This window comes from Tachypleus tridentatus, chromosome 12 (assembly GCF_004210375.1).
Source record: "Tachypleus tridentatus isolate NWPU-2018 chromosome 12, ASM421037v1, whole genome shotgun sequence".
Classification (NCBI taxonomy): domain Eukaryota; kingdom Metazoa; phylum Arthropoda; class Merostomata; order Xiphosura; family Limulidae; genus Tachypleus; species Tachypleus tridentatus.
Window position 1 is genome coordinate 32,608,790 of NC_134836.1, and position 18,845 is coordinate 32,627,634.

Below are 18,845 nucleotides of genomic sequence, written 5' to 3' on the forward strand. Positions count from 1 at the left end.
AAAGAAAAGACCAACAGGCATCATCTGGCAACTATCACAAAATCAACAGCCAACATGGGACTTAGGATCTCTCAGGGCATTATGGGATCTATAGATCTCGTGCTAAGAATTTGATGTGGGGAAATGAGAAAACCTACTTTCACTTCCCTGATTCAATCTATCCATGGAGTGCATGAGCTGTGTACCTGAAATGAAAATTAAGAGTATAGATGGTTAGTACACTTTTGGTTGAAAATTGGTCAGTACTCTCTATACTACAAATATAGTAAAGAACACTGGTAGGTGCACTATCTGTTGGGTGTTTCGGCTAAGGTTGAGAATTGTTTTATTAGTACGTTTCTTGTGCTGGCTGTTTGATGTTATATCTTGACTAAATTCTAGATTTTTTCACTAATTTTAGGTAATGTCTCTAGTGAATCTAAGTAGCTTTGGTGGTTTACCTTTGTAAACGATATGCTATATGAATTACTTGATATTGTAGTGTTTCTAATTTTTGCATGAGGTCATTGGACATGTTGCTCATGACTATGAATCCATATTCAGTGAGTGGTCTAATGTAAGCTTTGTAAATACTTGTAATGGTACTGGCTGAGCATCCTTTGTGGGTGCTTCCAATGTGTCTGAGGAAAGTAATACATTGGTTGACAGATTTGCAAATTTTGCTAAGGTAATTGTCCATTACAGAGACTGATTGAAGGTGATTTCAAGAAATTTTACAGATTTAGTGAATTTTATATTGGTGTTTAGTGGGGTTAGTTTTGTTTGGGTTAGTTTCTTTGTTTTCCTTTTACAACATCAGTGAAATATAATTGGCTGTGTTTTGTTAGGGTTTAAAACTGGAAGAAAGTTGCTGGATTTGTCTTGCTTTTACTTCTTGATAGGCAGAAATTTTCACAGTGAACATCGTGCTGCTATTTTGTTAATGATATTGTTATGTTACTTTCCATAGTGATGAGTGTTTTGGTGTGGCAGTCATGTGTAATGATAAATTGGTGTTTTAAATATCTTCTTTCTGTAATGTGTGACTGTATCTTAGGGGCTAGTTTTCATGACTTAAAGTTAAATTTTATTTTCTTGCATGGGACTGTAGCCGAGATTGCATGTTTTATTGAAGAGGTTATGGCAAAGGTTAAATTATCAGTTATTTGCTCATTGGGTGTGCTAAGGTCTATGTCAATGGGAGACAAGTTTAGATATGTTTGGAACATTTCCCAATCCATCCAGGAAAAGTCACAGGCAAGAGGAGGAGGTTCACATGAAATGGTTGTTTGGTGATACAGTGTGATATGCACGGGGATGTGATTCCCACCTATGTTATCTAATGTGCAGAAATGGGAAATATGTGGCAAAATGTTTGGGGTAGTTATTACCAAATCAAGAATGTCTTGAGAGCCATCTATATGGATGTGTGTGGGCATGTTGTCATTTATAACCACAAGATTATTTTTTTCTACAAATGTGTTTAAAATGATCCCATTCCTGTTTATTCTCTTGCACAGTAAATTGGTTTGCATTGAGTTTAAATCACCTAAGAAGATAACTGTTGTGTTCATAAACAGTAATTGTTGAAACAAAATCATATCTAACATTGCCTGAGGGGATGCATAAATGGCAACTAGCATGAATGCCATTGTATAAGAAGGTTTAATGTGGCAAACTAGAATTCTGTTATTACTTTTCCTAACAGTTTCGTTGTGTTTCATGTCACTTTTGTATAATACTATGATTCGTCTCCTGTTTGTTGATTTTGGGTTGGAAAAGGTAATATACCCAGGTAGGCTTAAATTGTGGTTTTTATTCAGAAATGTTTTTGTTAAGTGCAGTTATATCAATGCTGCAAGCCTCGTAGAGTTTGTACTTCATGTGGTGTAAGCCTCCTTGTATATTAACATGTAAAATTGAAACCGTTACTTACCTGAACTTGTTGATTTCACTGTTATACCTGTTTGCTACATAGTCCCTCAGGGATATGATATATTTCTAGAAACAGTTGATATTTGATTGTAAAGTTTCATATCAGGTTGTTTATTGTAAAACATTTTCAACTTGTTTCTTTAAATAAAAACATAAATAAAAGTAGTATAAGTAAAAAACAGTTATCCTTGTTTTAACTTATTACTGTGTCTTGAATGTGATTTTGTTAAATTGGTTTGGTATATTTTCAGATCATTCTTGAAGGAACTGATCCAGCTGCCATTCCTCTTAATGATCCGAACATAAGAAATCTTGTTCAAGAAGTCTCAATTAAGGTGAGCAAGATACACTTCAAAATTGATGTAAAATGTGTAATCTGTGACATAAATTATCAACTGTGCCTTTTAATGTATAACTCTAAACAGTTATATATGTGTGATACTCCAAGGTGATCATCACTAACAGGTGAGTATTAAGTATCACAGTGCTGGTAGTTTTATGGGTTCTTCAGATTCTCACTTATGGCCTATTTCTTTACTTCTTTTCTCCTCTTTTCTTCAGGCTTCTTCCTCCCATCATTCCCAAATATGACAAATATCTTGAAGCTGGATGTTTGGCTTTTTTCCTTTTCAAAAAGACTTGTCTCACGAATGCATTTTTCTGTAAGAGTCTACTCGGTTGAGCTGGTTTGTCAAGGTTTCATACACTTCATGGTTTCAAGTCTTCTCAATATTTGTTTCATTTGATTGTGCCAATACAATATACAGTTGTTTTTTATATCAAATATCAGAGAGATACCTGTTCTAGTATTCTTTTGTATTAGGATTATTCAACGGATTTTGCAATATAGGAATGGGGTTAGTGTTATAAGCTATATTTTTAATGTTTTCATTTAGAGGTTAGTTAGAGTGCACATTGGACAGTATTCTATCCATTAAACGGTCTTTCCACCCATAAGTTGTTGTTGGGTTTGAACACACCTCTCATTGATGGCTTTGCCACTCTTCTCAACACCTGCTATTTTAATTCTCAGTTCCTCATCCTTTGGCTCTTGTGGAGGATGCTCTCAACCACTTTTTCTAATATGCTTATCTGCCTCTTTGCCTTCTTCTTTGGGTCCTTACTTTGATGAATGACACTGCTTGTCTAGTTCTGTTGATGAAAATTCTTTTGCCTGCACAATCCTAATTTATCTTTGCTTCATCAAGTGGTACCCAGGCTTCCTGTTGTTTTTTTTATCCTGTTTCCACATTCTTGCTCCAACCACACACATTTCTTTCACTCAAAAATGTTGCTTTTCATCTTTATTAGTAGATTTTTCTGGTCAACTACCCATAGGGCTGCCTCTCAAACATTTACCAATTTTACATATCTCATTCCTGTTATTCTTTAACTTTGCCTGTGTATCGAAAGAAGTGGCAGCTATTTCAACATTGGTCTATCCACCACTTCCTTTATTGAGCAATCTACTGTGGTTTATGTTTTGGATTTTTTTTCACAAGATTGTTTGACCTTAGACTGTTGGTTTCCACCATTACTTGTTATTGAGGGGTTTTTTCAACTACATTTTACCATTTCTATTATCTCCAGATTTTTCTTCCTATTCCCTCCACTTTGTTCAGATCCTTCCTTCTTCAATGAACCTTTATCCTCCTTTTATGCTCGAGTGGGACCTTAAGGTGGTTTTGCATGCTTTTACATAAATTTCATTTAGACCCTTTGACTTCATGCTTTTTAATTATTTCTTTTTCTGTAAGCATTTTTCCTTCTCTTTCTCACTAGTGGTCTCTATCCTTTTAATGTATATATTGTTGATTTTTCTTCTACTCTATTTTAACTTACATACTTGCTTCTCTATTCTAACTGGGTCTTTTTTTCCCTAAGACTTCAGTTGCTTGAGAAGGTGATAATTCTTTCTCAGGATGTTAAATACAATAAAATAGTTAGGAAAATTAAAATTAGAATTAATGAGGGTTTTTTTCAGGCTCTGATTATCGAAAAGCTTTATTCTTAGTGCAGGTAAACATTTTAAGTATTTTTTACACTGATAACTTGATCTGTATATTAAAAAAAAAAAGACAAGCTGCTGAAATACTTCTAACTGATCATGAGTTAGGTGCATATTCCATTTTATCAACTTATTTGTTCATAATACGAAATTTCCATTTATATTTTATAACTTAAACATTACCAGTTTGAAGTTTTTGTGACTAACAAGGTTAAAATAATGCATCATAGTCACATAAAAGATGGTAGGGCAAAATCATGGAGGTCCAGCAATGTGCTAGAGACAGAGAAAAATGCAAACATTTCCCATGTGATGAAAATAATTTAGCTTTGTAATCACGTTTTACTCTAGGAATCATTCACTTGTCTTGAAGTTTGGTTTAGTATTTCCTCAGTTGTTTTGTTAAAACATTATTTATGATTTTTCTCTAAGATTTTCTCTTTTCAAATAGAGATAGATAGTTACACATGTTTTGGGCTTATACATAGTTATTAGGTCTTAAAAATAACATATACTAAACTATCTTGATGTATAACAGATACTTATAAGCTACCATGTACAAACTTTTAATACATGTGGCTGTTATAGAATTAAATATTTAAATTTATGAGTTTAAAGTTAAGTTTATCTAGGTATCCACTCAACTATGAAGAACATACTCTCCAAATTAATTGTAACACTGGAAAAAATCATGCCTTCTAACTGTTGTTAATGTGAATTCATATTAGAATAGAGCTGGGCAATTAGTCGAAATATCTAATCGGTTATTTACTAGGTTCATTTATTGATTATATCCAACCAGTCAATTACTCTCACATGAGCCCTGGAATTCAAATATTTGTAATAACAAAAAATAGTAATAATTATCAGAAACTATAATTTTGATTAGTTGTTTATTTTCATAATATTAATTAATTTAGTTATCATTTCTGTTAACTTGTTATTTTATATTACAATACTCAACTTACATGATGATTTTTGGTAATCAATTCTATTGAGTAAATTATCCAGCTCTGTGCAAGACAGGACAAATTTAACTATATCACATATAGTATAAGCAAAAGTATTTGTCTTCAGTGATAGGAAAAGTTAAAGATAATCTAGCAATTTAAATTATTTCTTGACTTTAAAAAGGAGTAATTGTTTTGATCTCTTGGTTTAATTCAGAACCAAAGTTTTGAGCAACTTATACCATTCTTAGAGAAAGATAATTGTTGATCATTTCATTTATGTTAAGAGCTGCTCAGCAATGACATGCAGTAAAACCTACATTTTTATTATACAAGTTACATCACAGTTTAAAATGTAAATAATAGTGTGACTGACTCCTAAAAATTTATTATATAATATTCTGCTTGCAAAATAAAATTTGGCATCAACGTAATTGTCTCCTTTTCATCAAAGCCAACACAGATTGGTTCAATTACCTTAGTAACCCTTTGAACAAACATATTAGTATTATTATTTTATTAAACTGAGAAACTCACTTAAAAATATCACATTATGACTAATCATTTGGATTTCCTAACATTTTCAGCCTAAACTTGACTTGTGCTTATTTGGTTGCCTATATTTATTTATTTTTTACTGAGGCTTTGAACTTTGTGTGCACTGCATGAATGATATCATAAAGTGACAATGCTCACTTAAGGTAATGAGAGAAATATTAAAGATACTGGCAGTTCCCTTTTTTAAGCTTCAGTATTTGTGTTATTTTAGAAACTGTGGATCTGTTGAATAACAAAATAATAATGATAGAACGTTTCAAGATATGCTGAAATATGAAACTGAAATGCCTTATTCATATAAAACCTAAGACACAAAAAATTATGAAATGGAAAAAAATGTGTGTAACTCATATTTTTATTTTTATTTCCAGGTTCCTAAAGTGTTTAATCCTAAGGGTTCACCACGTATTATGGTTGTAGATTGTGGATTGAAGTACAATCAACTTCGATGTCTATTGGATCGAAATGCATGTGTTGAAGTTGTACCATGGAATCATCCCCTTGATTCTAAAGGTTTGTTCCTCACAAGTAAAGGAATTTTTCATTAAAAGCCTGGAAAAAATGCAAAATTTATGTTTGTACATATTGTTAAAGTTACAGTACATATTGGCCAAACTTATAACACTAATTACAACATTTATGTTAATTACTTATACTAAAAATTATTCAATATATTTTGAACCAGCTGTAAAAAAATGTGAAGTATCCCAAAAAAATCTATTCCTGAGGGGAAAAAATAGTAAGTCAGAAATTTCATAATGGGTATTTTCATTGAATCTTATGGAATGAAAATTATTATTGGTATTTTGCATATCCTATTATATTACCAAATAACTTTTATTTTAAAATTGTTTTGCATTATTAGTTTAACATGTTTAGGACCAACTTAAATCTCCTAAGCTAGCTAAACCTCATATGAAGATATTGGGATTACAACAAAAAATATTAATAGCAAGAGTACCAACTGATGAAATAATTTTTTCTAAACTTTATAAATAAGTATGCAAGAAAAGTATATTTATTGGTATCAGTTTTAATTTGAGATTTGTTCTAAGTGGGTAGTTTTCTTTCACATTTAATGTTAATTAATGGTAGCAACCAAGTAGTATTATTATTATACAAATGTATTTGAACTAATAGCCCACTTGGCTTTTTATAAGTATGAAATTATAAAATTCTTGAAAGAACATTGCAAAACAAAAATAGATAGTACAGAGTGCCTTTTAGTAATTTTTGTTTATTAAATATGTTACTGATTGCTTTCAGTAGGTCATTTACTGGGTGGTTTTTATATCATTGTTTTCTGCTAATAGATCATTTTCTTATGGTTATTATATCATTGTACTCTGTGAAGACTTCATTTTCCTATGGGTTTCTGTGTTGTTGTTTGCTATTAAATGATCAGTTATTTATGGTTATTATATCATTGTTTACTGTTAATATATGATTTGTGTATAGTTGTTATATATTATTGTATACTGTAGCAGACCACTTGCTAATAAATGACTTATTTATTGTTATTATCTATTGTTAGTACATGTCCGTTTTTTTTTAAAGGCTTAGAAAAACTGTTAATGGGCAAGTGAGTAGAAAAGGTTTTTATAAACATAGGCAAGAAAACCATGATTTGGCATTTATAAAAAATTTAATTATGAAATTATGTGCTATTAAGAAATTTGTAATGAATCTGTTTTGTAATGTGGGTTTTTCCTGATTGGATTAAGTTTAAATTTTAAGACAGTTATTTTTCATATGTCTGAATTACATTGTTTGTTTGATTTTTATCTGAAAATTAGAGTTTGATGGGCTTTTCCTCAGTAATGGCCCTGGTGATCCTACATTCTGTGATGTCACCATTAAGAACTTGAAGTGTGTGCTTGCAGAGGATAAGCCAAAGCCTGTGTTTGGAATATGTCTTGGTCATCAACTCATAGCTTTGGCTATTGGAGCAAAGACATACAAAATGAAGTAAGAAATTTTATATTAAACTTAACTAATTACTTGATGGTTTTAGTTTTAAGCACTATTAGTTCCAGTATACTATATTAAGTTTAAACCTTGAAAGTTTACATCTCATCCAATTTTATATCAAAGTTTTAATCCAGAAATGTCATTTTTGTAGCTCAGTTTTTGCTGTGCATCATAAAACATAAGTTCACTTTTGTCAGGTATCTGTCAGTCTGGTGGGAGCTCAGCTAGCCAATTTTCTTCATTAGTGGCATTTCTTCATCATGGATCAATGAGTTCTTCAGGTTCTATTAGAAGGACTTGTGAACCCATTCCTTTCCACATTTCCTTACCTCCTTCTTGGGATCCAGTGACCAGTCAGCATCTGTTGGAAGTGGCTGGAGAACTGCTATCTCAGCAGGCTATCAATTCTGTTCTCCATCTTTTATTGTGTTTTTATTTCAGACGTTTTTGTTGATCTCAAGAAAACCAGGCACTGGAGGCTTGTCATAGATCTATTTCACCTCAACCATTTTGGTTACATGCCATAGTTTACTATGAAGTCTTTTCTCACCCTGACATGGATGTTTTCTATTAGTTTGTGGATGACCAAAATGGATCTTGTCAGTGCTTACCTCCATATACATATATATCATCTCAGTCTTGTCTTTACTTTCAGTTTCCACCTCAGGATGGTCTATCAATTTTGAATACTATCCTTTGGGCTTCCTTTGGCCCGCTATGTTTTCTGTTGGGTGGTCTAAAAGTTTGTTCAACATCTTATGTTCTGGGATAGAATTTTCACTATTACGTGGATGACTGGCTTCTTCTGGCTCATTCTGAACTAATGTTGGCCAGCCATGCTCAGCAGTTCCTATTAGTGGCCACTAGAGTGGGTTGTTTAATCAAATTGGAGAAGTCTTTCCTCAGTTCTACTCAGTTTTTCATCCATTTAGGGTCCTTTTTGAGTGCTCGTATCAGTCAGGCCTAGCCTTCTCCTTCAAGACTTTGTTCTATGGAATTGGTTCTGTTACATACCTCTTGTAAAGTGCTATTTTTTTTAGGATGTGGTCTTCAATGACATCACTGATCCCTTGGGGTCATGTTCATATGAGATCCCTTCAGTGGACATTTCACAATCATTGGTATCTTGCATGGAATTCTCTTTCTACTCCCATCACCCTTCCTCTTGCCCTGCTAGACAATCTGCTTTCATGGTGGAATGAGGCATGTACTTCTGTGGGTGTACCACTTTATTCTCCTCACCTGGATCTGCATCTTTTCACAGACTTATCCCTGCAGGTCTTGGATGCATGACCTATGAAATTTTGTTAGAGATACCTTAGATTCCATTTTTTTCCTAACCCCCTCATTACAAGTTATATTTAATTGGTGGCTCTACAGAGACATCACTGTGGTTGGAATTCATCTTCTACTTACCTCTGTGTTGTACCTTTTACTGGATATGTCTCATGAGTTTCAGGAAAAGGTATGAACTCTCATGAAGTTGCTGGTCTTTGGAATTCAGTTGGATTGAGGCTCCACATCATTCTTTTGAAACTTCTTGCAGTTCATTGAGTAATGAATCATTTCCATTTATTAGTTCAAAGCAGGTTGGTTGTGATTCATTTTTTTCTGTTTCACCATTATCTCTTCCAACTGTCAACTAGAAGCCATCCATCAGTTTGACCAATCTCATAACCACTATACAAAATTAGGAAATAAATTTAAATTACCTTTTATTATTATGGAATAACTGCATTTTAAAACAGAAAATAACAAATGTTTATTTTAAATAGCTTAAAAATCATTACATTATATACCTATTTACATTTATTATTTCTGTTTTATTGACCTTTGAGCTGTGTCTAAATAACAGCAATGCCATAAAAGTAGCAATCGTGGTGCATATGCAGCTTATGTTACCATGTCCAATAGCATAAAACTGGCCTTAACCAAGTGCAATTGTCTTACCTTTCTGCTATTTGTGCACCAGTATTTTGTAAAATATAATCTCATTTTGGTTATAATACATTATATATGTATCATATATCTATTAGTACTATTTAAAAATAAATTCTCAAATTTCTGTTATTTTTCTTAAAACATAGAACAGTAAATAAAGAAATATAGAAAACTGATCTCTACTATGTACAGTTGTTATTTATATGAAATATGTATACTCATTTGTCATACTTGGGTAAGTTTTGTCAAATTTTGCACATCAAAGATGTAAAGCAAATCAATTTTTTTTTAGGTTTTATATATGCATTTTGAAATAACAAAAATTATGAATTTGTATATCAATGCCACAGAAGTCCTCTGTTATTTACTAGGCTTGCTAAAAAGGTGTATTTAGGTCTAAAATTATCTTATCACTATTTTGTTTTACCTCTACTCTTCAAGCTTAAAACAAAAAAAGATCTGTTCTTAGGGCCTAGACACCTTGGGTTTTCAATTAATTACAAACATGTAATAGAACAAAGTGACTGTACAGTACAGTGAAAGATTGTTAGGAGAAAGTCAAAAATTAGATTTCTAGCTACACTCAAAGAGTGATGGAAAGTAAATCACAGATAAAACATTAAAATATTATTAATCTTTATGTTTAGTACAGTAGAAATTTAGTGGAAGTGATTGAGTTCAGCAAACATTTAATTTTTCTAGTAACTTCAGACAGTCTTTCAGGCATTGTTGCAACATATTTAATCAAAGTTTCCTTTGAAATTTTGCCTCTGATACTTATTTTCCCACATATAAAGATGTTATTTTTGTACAAACTTTTTATGTGGCTCCTTCTCAAGGCTTTGTGAAAATCCATGTACATAAGCATTAACGTTTCCAAAGAATGTCAAAAGATTGTAAATCAAGACTTTCTTAGTGAAACCACATTGACTATGCAATAAAATTCTTCACTCTGTTAAATGACTTTTCTAAACACCTTTTATGAAACTTTCCAAAACTCTTCCCATAACTGATGTAAAACTAATAGGTGAGTTGCTCACATGAAAAAAAGTTTGGTTTGAATCATGCACAAAGCTACACAAGCACTTTCTGTGTTAGCCATTCCTAATTTACAACTAGAGGTAAGGCAGCTAGTCAACACCATCCACTGCCAACTCTTTTGTTACTCCCCAACTTTGAATACTGAGTCTAATCATCATATTATAACACCCCGATGGCTGAAAGGGTGAGCATGTTTGGAAGAATGGGAATTCCAACCTGTGACCCACAGATTGCAAGTCTGTGCCTTATCCACCAGACTGTGTCAAGTTATAGGTGGTCAATATTTATAATTTGAGTTTCTAGTTCATAAGAAACTATAGACATATTGTGAGTGTAATAAAATGTAATATATCTAAACATACCACATGACACACACAAATATCAATATTCAACAGTTCTGCTTTAAAATTTACTTTTAAGTTATGAAATTAACTAATGTACAATTCTAAAATTCGAATTTAGTCTACACTTTGATACCATATTTATTGATATATATATTAACCCTATCCACCTAGGTATGTTTTATTGCCCACGATACGAAGTTTTAATGTCTTACATACAAACATTTTATTAAACTACTTTTTATTTATGTTATATAAATTAGTATAAAATTTTAGCAAATAACCTATATCTTAACAGTATATAAAAGTTTTAAGTTCTTAATTCTACAAATCAAAATAAAAAAAAAAATCAACTTTTTCTTAGTTTGTCATCATCGCAATTTTATCCACCACCCATCAAAAAGGTATGAAATTATATGTAAATTACTCTCTATAAAATCGTTTTGCTCATTTGGTTACAGAGTTATCAAACAAAATCATACCATTCCTGCCACACCCACCTGTCACATACTTTCTTTATGATTTATTAATAGCTCACTCTTATGTTTAATTATATATTACCTATAATTAATAGAAACTCATGGTTTTCATCTATCAAATGGCATATTGTATAATGTTATCTTTTGAACTATTAAATGTCAATTTCACTCAGAATACAAACATTGTTCTGTGAGAAAGCTAAAGACTAGAATGGGTGAACTTGTAATGACTGTCGTCACAGAGTTTGAAAGCCAGAAAATTTTTGGGAGGTCAGGAAATTTGTCTACGTTTTGCATGTCATTAGGTTGGGTTAGTTAGAGTATTATTTAATTAAATAAAAATTATTAATTGCAATACTATGAGTAGTATTAAAAAAAATTAGGGTTAACACTCTTTGACAGCCAACAGCAAGAAAAAAAGATCTGATAAGTATTTTATTTATTGTTTTTCATGTTTATTCTTTATGTATAATTATAAAAGTAACTAAAATGCAAAAATAAGTAGATGTTCTGGTTAGTTAAGATTAGATTAAGTAAAATAAATAATAATAATAATAATAAAAATATTTCACAAGGCACACATATGACCTACTTTTATTAGTTTTAGTAACTTGTGGATAATGCACATTCCCTAAGTGATTTACAACTTGTAAGTGCACAGACAGTAGTTACTCACAGTTTAAAGGGCAATAAAACAGTAACATTTAATTATGAATAGATGTATACTGTTATGAACTTAGAGCTAATTAAGACAAATGAATGCAGTTTCATATTACAATATGAACTCACTATAGAAAGAAAAGAAGGGGTAATTTAGTTTTATTTCAATTTTTTTTGGTGTTTATGAGGTTTGTCAGATTGAATGATCCTGTTTTGAGTTAAGTTAGAGACAATAACATATAATCTATCAAGTTTTACTGAAAACAAAAATTTGAAATGTATTTAGGAGATCTTAGGGATTACCTAAAGTAAGTTTGAGATTTTTGAGAAAGGAGAAATATTTATAATTTTAACAAGAAAATTACTTTTTACACAGACTATTCAAAACAAATACTCAGTATATTAATGGGCAAATCTTTATTTTATTTTATTGAAAACACTTTACTAAAAATATGATATTTTTATGTGTTAGAAACTTAATATTAGAAGTAAAATACTACCAAATTTTGTGAAGATGTACACACTATATTGAAAGTTAGAAGTATTAAATGTGGAAAGACTTTAAACAAATATAAAGAGGTCACAAGGTTAGTCATATAGGCTGACCCTGTGTTGAGAGAGTTAATCAAACAGTAATTCAATAAAATTTTGAATGTATGTGTACAAATGTGATGATGCCGTCTGACCCTTACCTGTAAGATAACCAATAGTGTTGAGGTGGGGTTTGGGGGTATAAATGGTAGTAGATTCATTCTTGTGGTATATTTCATCATAAATACACCCATCCCAGACTGTACCAACTTATGAACTATTACAAGTAAAGTAAGGAAGAGATTACTACCATCTCTCTGTTTGTGGTTGCATACATCATATTCAGCTCACTTTGAAATAGGATTCACAGTTACTCATTGCACTTTTGCCAGTGTTGTGTTCCTCCAAACTTCTCACTCCATTACCTTCCCTTCTTATAGTGGTGTATGTGAGTTCTTACCACCTACCAGCTCCTAGCCACTTGGGTGGTGGACCATGAAGGTTTTCTCTTGAGTGTGCTCAATGCTACCTAGTTGAGAGTAGGGGGTAGTATTCTGCTCGTGTAGATAGCATGCAGTCTCCTTATACCATGGACCATATGTACAATTCCAAATGCCACCTGATAATGGACTAGATGATTCTGCCACATGAAGCTCACCCTTCCAACTGGGAATCCTCTTTCCTACCACTGCCTGGATGTTGGTTAGTGGGTATGCTGGTGTTAGCTGGTTCTGGGATGGGTCATTTTAAATTCTCACATGTGGTTGGGCTGGCAGTAGAAAAAGTCCTTTCCAAAGGAAACTCTCCACATTGTATTCCACTTTCCTACTGTTATTGGGTAGTATATAGGTTTATATATGGTTATTGCTGGCCTGGGTTTCAGAATAGAAGTCCTATTTTCTTTCTGGTTCCTGAGTCTGAGGTGAAGAGGGCAGTAAGAAGAGGTAAGTATCTATTAGAACTATATTTTCAGTGTAGGAATATATTAACTTTTTTACCATTATTAATGTCATTTCATTTTCATACCTTTAGATTTCCTTCCATATTTTGTATTTTTAGCTATCCTGAATGATAGTTACTTTAATAAATAAACCTAATGAAAAATTGGTTTATTTCTGAATATTTAATGTATAAAATAGGTTAGGGCTTCTTAACCTTTTGTACTTCAAAACCTATTTAGTTACTTGGCACAATAGTAAAGACTCACATCTGCAGTTGAAGGTTTTTTAGTTAGAGCAGTCATAGTTTTTTTGGTATGTGGACAACCAAAATACACAATTTACAGCTGAGCAGTTGAGCACCACTAACATATATCTTACTTATTTTAATATTATTATATTATTTAATGTAAAATATAAACCACAATATTCAGTGTAATGTATAATGTTTAACGTATAACATGTTATGAATTAGAAGAGTCATGAATTTTGGTTTCATTAACTTGCTTTGTCATTTAAAAGTAAAAAAAGATGGGTGTTGTTTAAATTAGCTTGAATTCGACATTCTTCTCAGAAGAAGTTTGAGAAGGTTAGTGGGAGAAATGAAGTCCTGTTCCATGTCTTCTTACAAACTTTTCAGTAATAGTGGTAGAAGTGATAGTAACAGGCTTTTTTTTGCTTACATTGATTTCTTAGTATCAAAAAAAGGTGTAACAGTAAATAATAATTATACAAAATAATAATGAGAAGTGGTTTCTGCTATGTTGTCTAGGCTATTAGGTAAAAATATGTTGCAATGAGATTTCATTACTAAAGAGGAGGGGCACTGCTAAATTCCTCTAGCATGAAATTGGATGAATTAAGTGGGTTTAATGTGAGCTCATTATTGTATGTGCTTTCATACAATATTTCTCTGTTCTTATGTTTGCTGTTATTTTGTTCATGGTGACCTTTGAAAGTCTTTTACCACAGGGTATATTTTGGTGAGAGTGTTATTGCTTTGGTTTATATATGGTTATTGACATTTTTGCCATATCTAGCCAACCAGTCTAGTATAAGTGTATTTGGAAATTTCCACATAGTGAAATTACAAATTATGCAAATATACCATATGCCATTTGTATTACAAGAAGTTTGTTTTATATAAAATATGTAGTGTAAGAAATGTAACTGTATTTCTGATCAGAAGTACCTTAATCCTAGTATTAGTTCTTTTTGTGCAACAACAATGGATTTCCACTCTTTTTAGTGATATGAATTTTAAGCAGTGGCAGCTTGTACTCAGAGGTAATGCCCCATCTGTAAAAACTAAACCACTCAATTTCAGGGTAAATCCAACATTATGTTGATTTTTTACTGATAGAAACCCTTATTTTACAATGATTATAAAAACAAATGTTTTAGAACACAAAATCGTAATAATAACTACTGTTATGAATTTATATTACAATGCACACTACACTCCTATTTTTCACATTATATTTCTGTGTTCAACAAAAATCTAACATTTTTTATTACTTTGCTGTAACTGGGGCAGTTGAATGAGAGCCCACAATAAAATATCTTGACTCTGAATGACATAAAAATAAATTATTTTATAAAAGTGATGTTGATGTTAAATTAGATTTTATGCTTGTTAAGCAAAAATGTTGGTTTAAAAATCTTAATTGCTAATGAACTTTGATTTAAAGAAAGAACTAAAATAGAAATTTTTCTATTCTCAAAAACATTGAGTCACTGGTAGCACTGGACCATTGGAAGAGCTGTAAGCAAAGCAGGGAGAACGGGGCAAATGAGAGATAGTCCATTGGAGCAGCAATGTCAAGAAGCACATTTTATTGTCATTGCTAAGTTAAACAGATGCAGTGATTTTTGTGACTGTGCTTGAGGTTTGCAATAAATCATTAAAATATATTAAAAGTTATATTGTAATTGTTTGACATGTAAATGATCTAAAGCTAAAGTTTGTGGGTAGTACCATGTTTATTTATGCAAAAGTTTATATTTATAAAAAATGTAGATTAGGGTCAACTTAAGGCAGGAAGTGGTGGAGGAACAATTCCAGGCTCACTTAAAATATATGTCCACCATGCTTAAAAGAAAAAAAAATCACATGCTTTAGAATATATATGCATTCCTGCATCAGTAGTGGTTTTCAGCTTTTATGAAAAAACAAACATAAAAACACTTGTGGCACTAGTCATTTGCATTAGGCCTAAATTTAATACAGAAAAAATGTTACTAAGACATATACACAATTTCAGATGATCCCTTGTATAGAATATTATTGAGTGACTAGAGCTGCACGTGAAACAAAAATGACAAAATCTGTTCAGCATACATGTGTATTTTCTTATAGCAAAGCCACATTGGGCCATCTGTTGTTCTCACCAAGAGGAATTAAACTACTGATTTCAGTGTTGTAAGTTCAGAGACTTACCACTGTTCCACTGCAAGATATGTAACATGTGACAGCTACATAACATCCTTGAGCCCATGTCTGTCAGTAGTGAATACAGGAATGAGGTTCCGTGGGTTTGATCCCCACTCTTTATGATGCAAAGTGCCCTCAATATTCATTGTTTTAAAATTTTCTAAAATCTGTGAAAATAATCATTTATTAAAATTTAAAAACAACTTATTATATAAATATCATTACATCAGTTCCCCTTTGTATGCAAATCCTACACCTAAAGACGATTTAAATTGGCTCTGTAAAAGTACTGTGGGCTTTAATCTCCATTTTCAAAAGGTGTCATGAAAATCATTTGCATTTAACATGTACTCTTTTTAATATTATCACATTTTCAAACTGGTAGGAAAGTGGAAACTGTTACAATGTTGAACCCCCTTATGAACAGACTTAGGGTCATCAACTGTCCATTTGAATGGATTCTTCAAAACTATATTTTGAAAAATGTCTGTCCATGATTTTTTTCATTTGGCCACTAATGTTGTACGTATAAGAACAAGTCATTTACTGCTAGCAGGCAAACTTGTCAGTTTACAGAGTGAAACTTAGTTTGCTAATAAATTACGTACATGGATATGGCCTTAGAAGAGGCCAGATGTTGTACTTGTGGTTGATGGTACAAGCCATGACCCTCATGTAGTAATAGACATAGTATTTTACCATACTACTTTATTAACAGCCATAAAGGAAAGATGTAGTCCTAAAAGCCCTAAAATACCTCATTATTCCTGGTACTTTCTATAATAGATCTAAATACTAATATATAATTCAAACAATACTGTAAAATTCCCAATGAACAAAGAGTGAAATGAAGTAGATATTAAATTAATGGATAAACAAAAATGAGCAGGCACTTTCAAAATAGAGAAATTTTAGATTAAAGAAAAAACAAGTGTAGTTTCATGTCACAATTTGAAGCCATTCTAGAAAAAAAGGGTAATTTAGATTTATTTCAATTTTTGGTTTTGGTGGTTACAAGGTCAGTAAATATGGCCCAATTTTGTATAGAATTAAGTGAGAAAAACTGGTAAAATATAAAATTTTATTGAATAAAAAACATTTGATATGTACTCAGAAGGTTTAAGAAACTACTGAAATGACATTTGAAATTTTTGAAATTAAGAAGTATTTCTAATCTTAATGTGAAATGACATTGTGCTTGAACTGACAAATAACAGGAAAAAGACTTGATAAACTGACAGAAAAATCTTCAGTAAAAATAATTTATTAAAAACTTTTTTTTTATGTACAAATCACTTGTAATGCTTAAAAAGATAGATAAACTTTGTAAGTTTTAGGGCGTTTTCTTTTCTTTGTGTGGAAATACTTTGCATTCTAAATTGAATAAAAAAATTTTGATACCACATTATTATAAATAATTGTAACTTTGTGTTATAATCTTCCATGTTCTAGAAAGAAAAAAGGATAATTTAGATTTATTTCATATTTTTTGTGGTATAAACAATGTCAATAAAATGACTGAGCTTGTATACACAGAGTTAATAAAACAAATGTAAAATAATTTTGCCAAAAGTATTGAAACTAAATGAGTTTAAAGATCTTTGACTCAGATATTCATATTAAGACCACCTTCTCACTTAACAAATGTGTGGTAAAATATTTTATTGTTTCAAAATCTGTGTTGAAGTATGAATGCAAACTATTTTCATTCAAAACAATATGCATTTGTCTGTATGTGTAATTTTTATATGATAAATTTAATCAGAAACACTTTGTGTATAAAAAAACAACAACAAAAATGCATCTAAAAAAATTCAATATGTGATTTAATGGAATAAAATTGAAATTGGTTACTGAACTGGTAGTCACATGTTTAGCACTTACAAAAATTCTATAGCAAGTATTCAGTCATTTGTTAGCCTGGTCACAATTTCTGTTCAATTTTGGACATGATAGTGGGAGAAACAAGATAACCAGATAGCTAACCAATGAATGAATATTGGCTGTAAAACTCTTATGAATGCTATAACTGTTGCTACTTTTATACTTGATACCACAATCTATTTTGTGGCATTTCTCCAAGCCCGTTCCCTTGGCTGTGGTTTCTCTAGATAGTAGATAGGGACAGTGGGAATCTCGTTAATCTAAACCTAATTTCTCCAAGCCCATTCCTTTGGCTGTGGTTTTGCTAAATAGTAGATAGGGACCATGGGAAATCTCATTAATCCATTCATGTGCGTCACTAATTAGATGACGATGAGAAAATATCAGTGAACATTGTTTTGAAGCTATCCTTATGTACAGATCAAATTACCTAATACATAAGAACTATATTATTACTTCAAAGATTTATCAGCATCTTATACTTAAAAATAACCATAAAAAATTAAAGTATTTAGTTGGGTAATAAGCAGACATTTAAAAAATATAAAAACATATTTAATATTGACTAATTATCGAACCACTAAATTTCTTATGAAACACTGCTAGATCTTTTTCAGCTTTTTCAATTACAAATATATACATTTTAAAGCCACAAGTATATTTTTCTTATGTGTATGCTTTCTACAGGCTGAACTCTGGCTTTAAAATATATATATATTCAAATCTGGCTGTAATGAAAACTTGAAATTTATTTGTAATTTGTTTTCTATGAAAACTTATCAGTCTAGGCATTGTTAATAAGTATCACCATTTTGTGAAGTAATGTTAATCTGATGATAGGTTGGTATATCTAAAACCTGAAAGGTCATTTTATTTGCTTATTATGAGCTAATGTGAGTAGGCCCACTGGAGGTCTGTAGTTCCAGACCTTGAAGACCCTTATTCTCTCCCTTATTTAGACTCCATCAAATAAGACATACCTTTATAAACCAAGATAATAAAGGTTGAAGGAGATTGTTTGCTCTCCACTGGTTTGATAAAAATCCATGGCTTACTATAAGAAAAGGACTGTTTTGCATTTATAGCTTACTTTTTGGAGGTGAAAATTTGTGGACAAAAACTGGATGCTCAGATTTCAAACATTTATCAGAGAGAATCAACATGATAAATTTGGAAGGATATTGATAATTCAATT

At 31.4% G+C, this 18,845-nt stretch overlaps 1 protein-coding gene across 4 annotated transcripts in view; it reads left to right on the forward strand.

The window, feature by feature from the left end:
• The window catches only part of r (carbamoyl-phosphate synthetase 2, aspartate transcarbamylase, and dihydroorotase rudimentary), a 271,962-nt gene that overhangs the window by 42,307 nt on the left and 210,810 nt on the right, over window positions 1-18,845 (forward strand). For all 4 annotated transcript variants that reach the window (XM_076473756.1, XM_076473755.1, XM_076473753.1 and 1 more), the window contains exons 5-7: window positions 2,166-2,249; window positions 5,802-5,943; window positions 7,227-7,398. In XM_076473756.1, coding sequence (XP_076329871.1) covers window positions 2,166-2,249; window positions 5,802-5,943; window positions 7,227-7,398 — 398 coding nt within the window. The remainder of the gene's footprint in view (window positions 1-2,165; window positions 2,250-5,801; window positions 5,944-7,226; window positions 7,399-18,845) is intronic.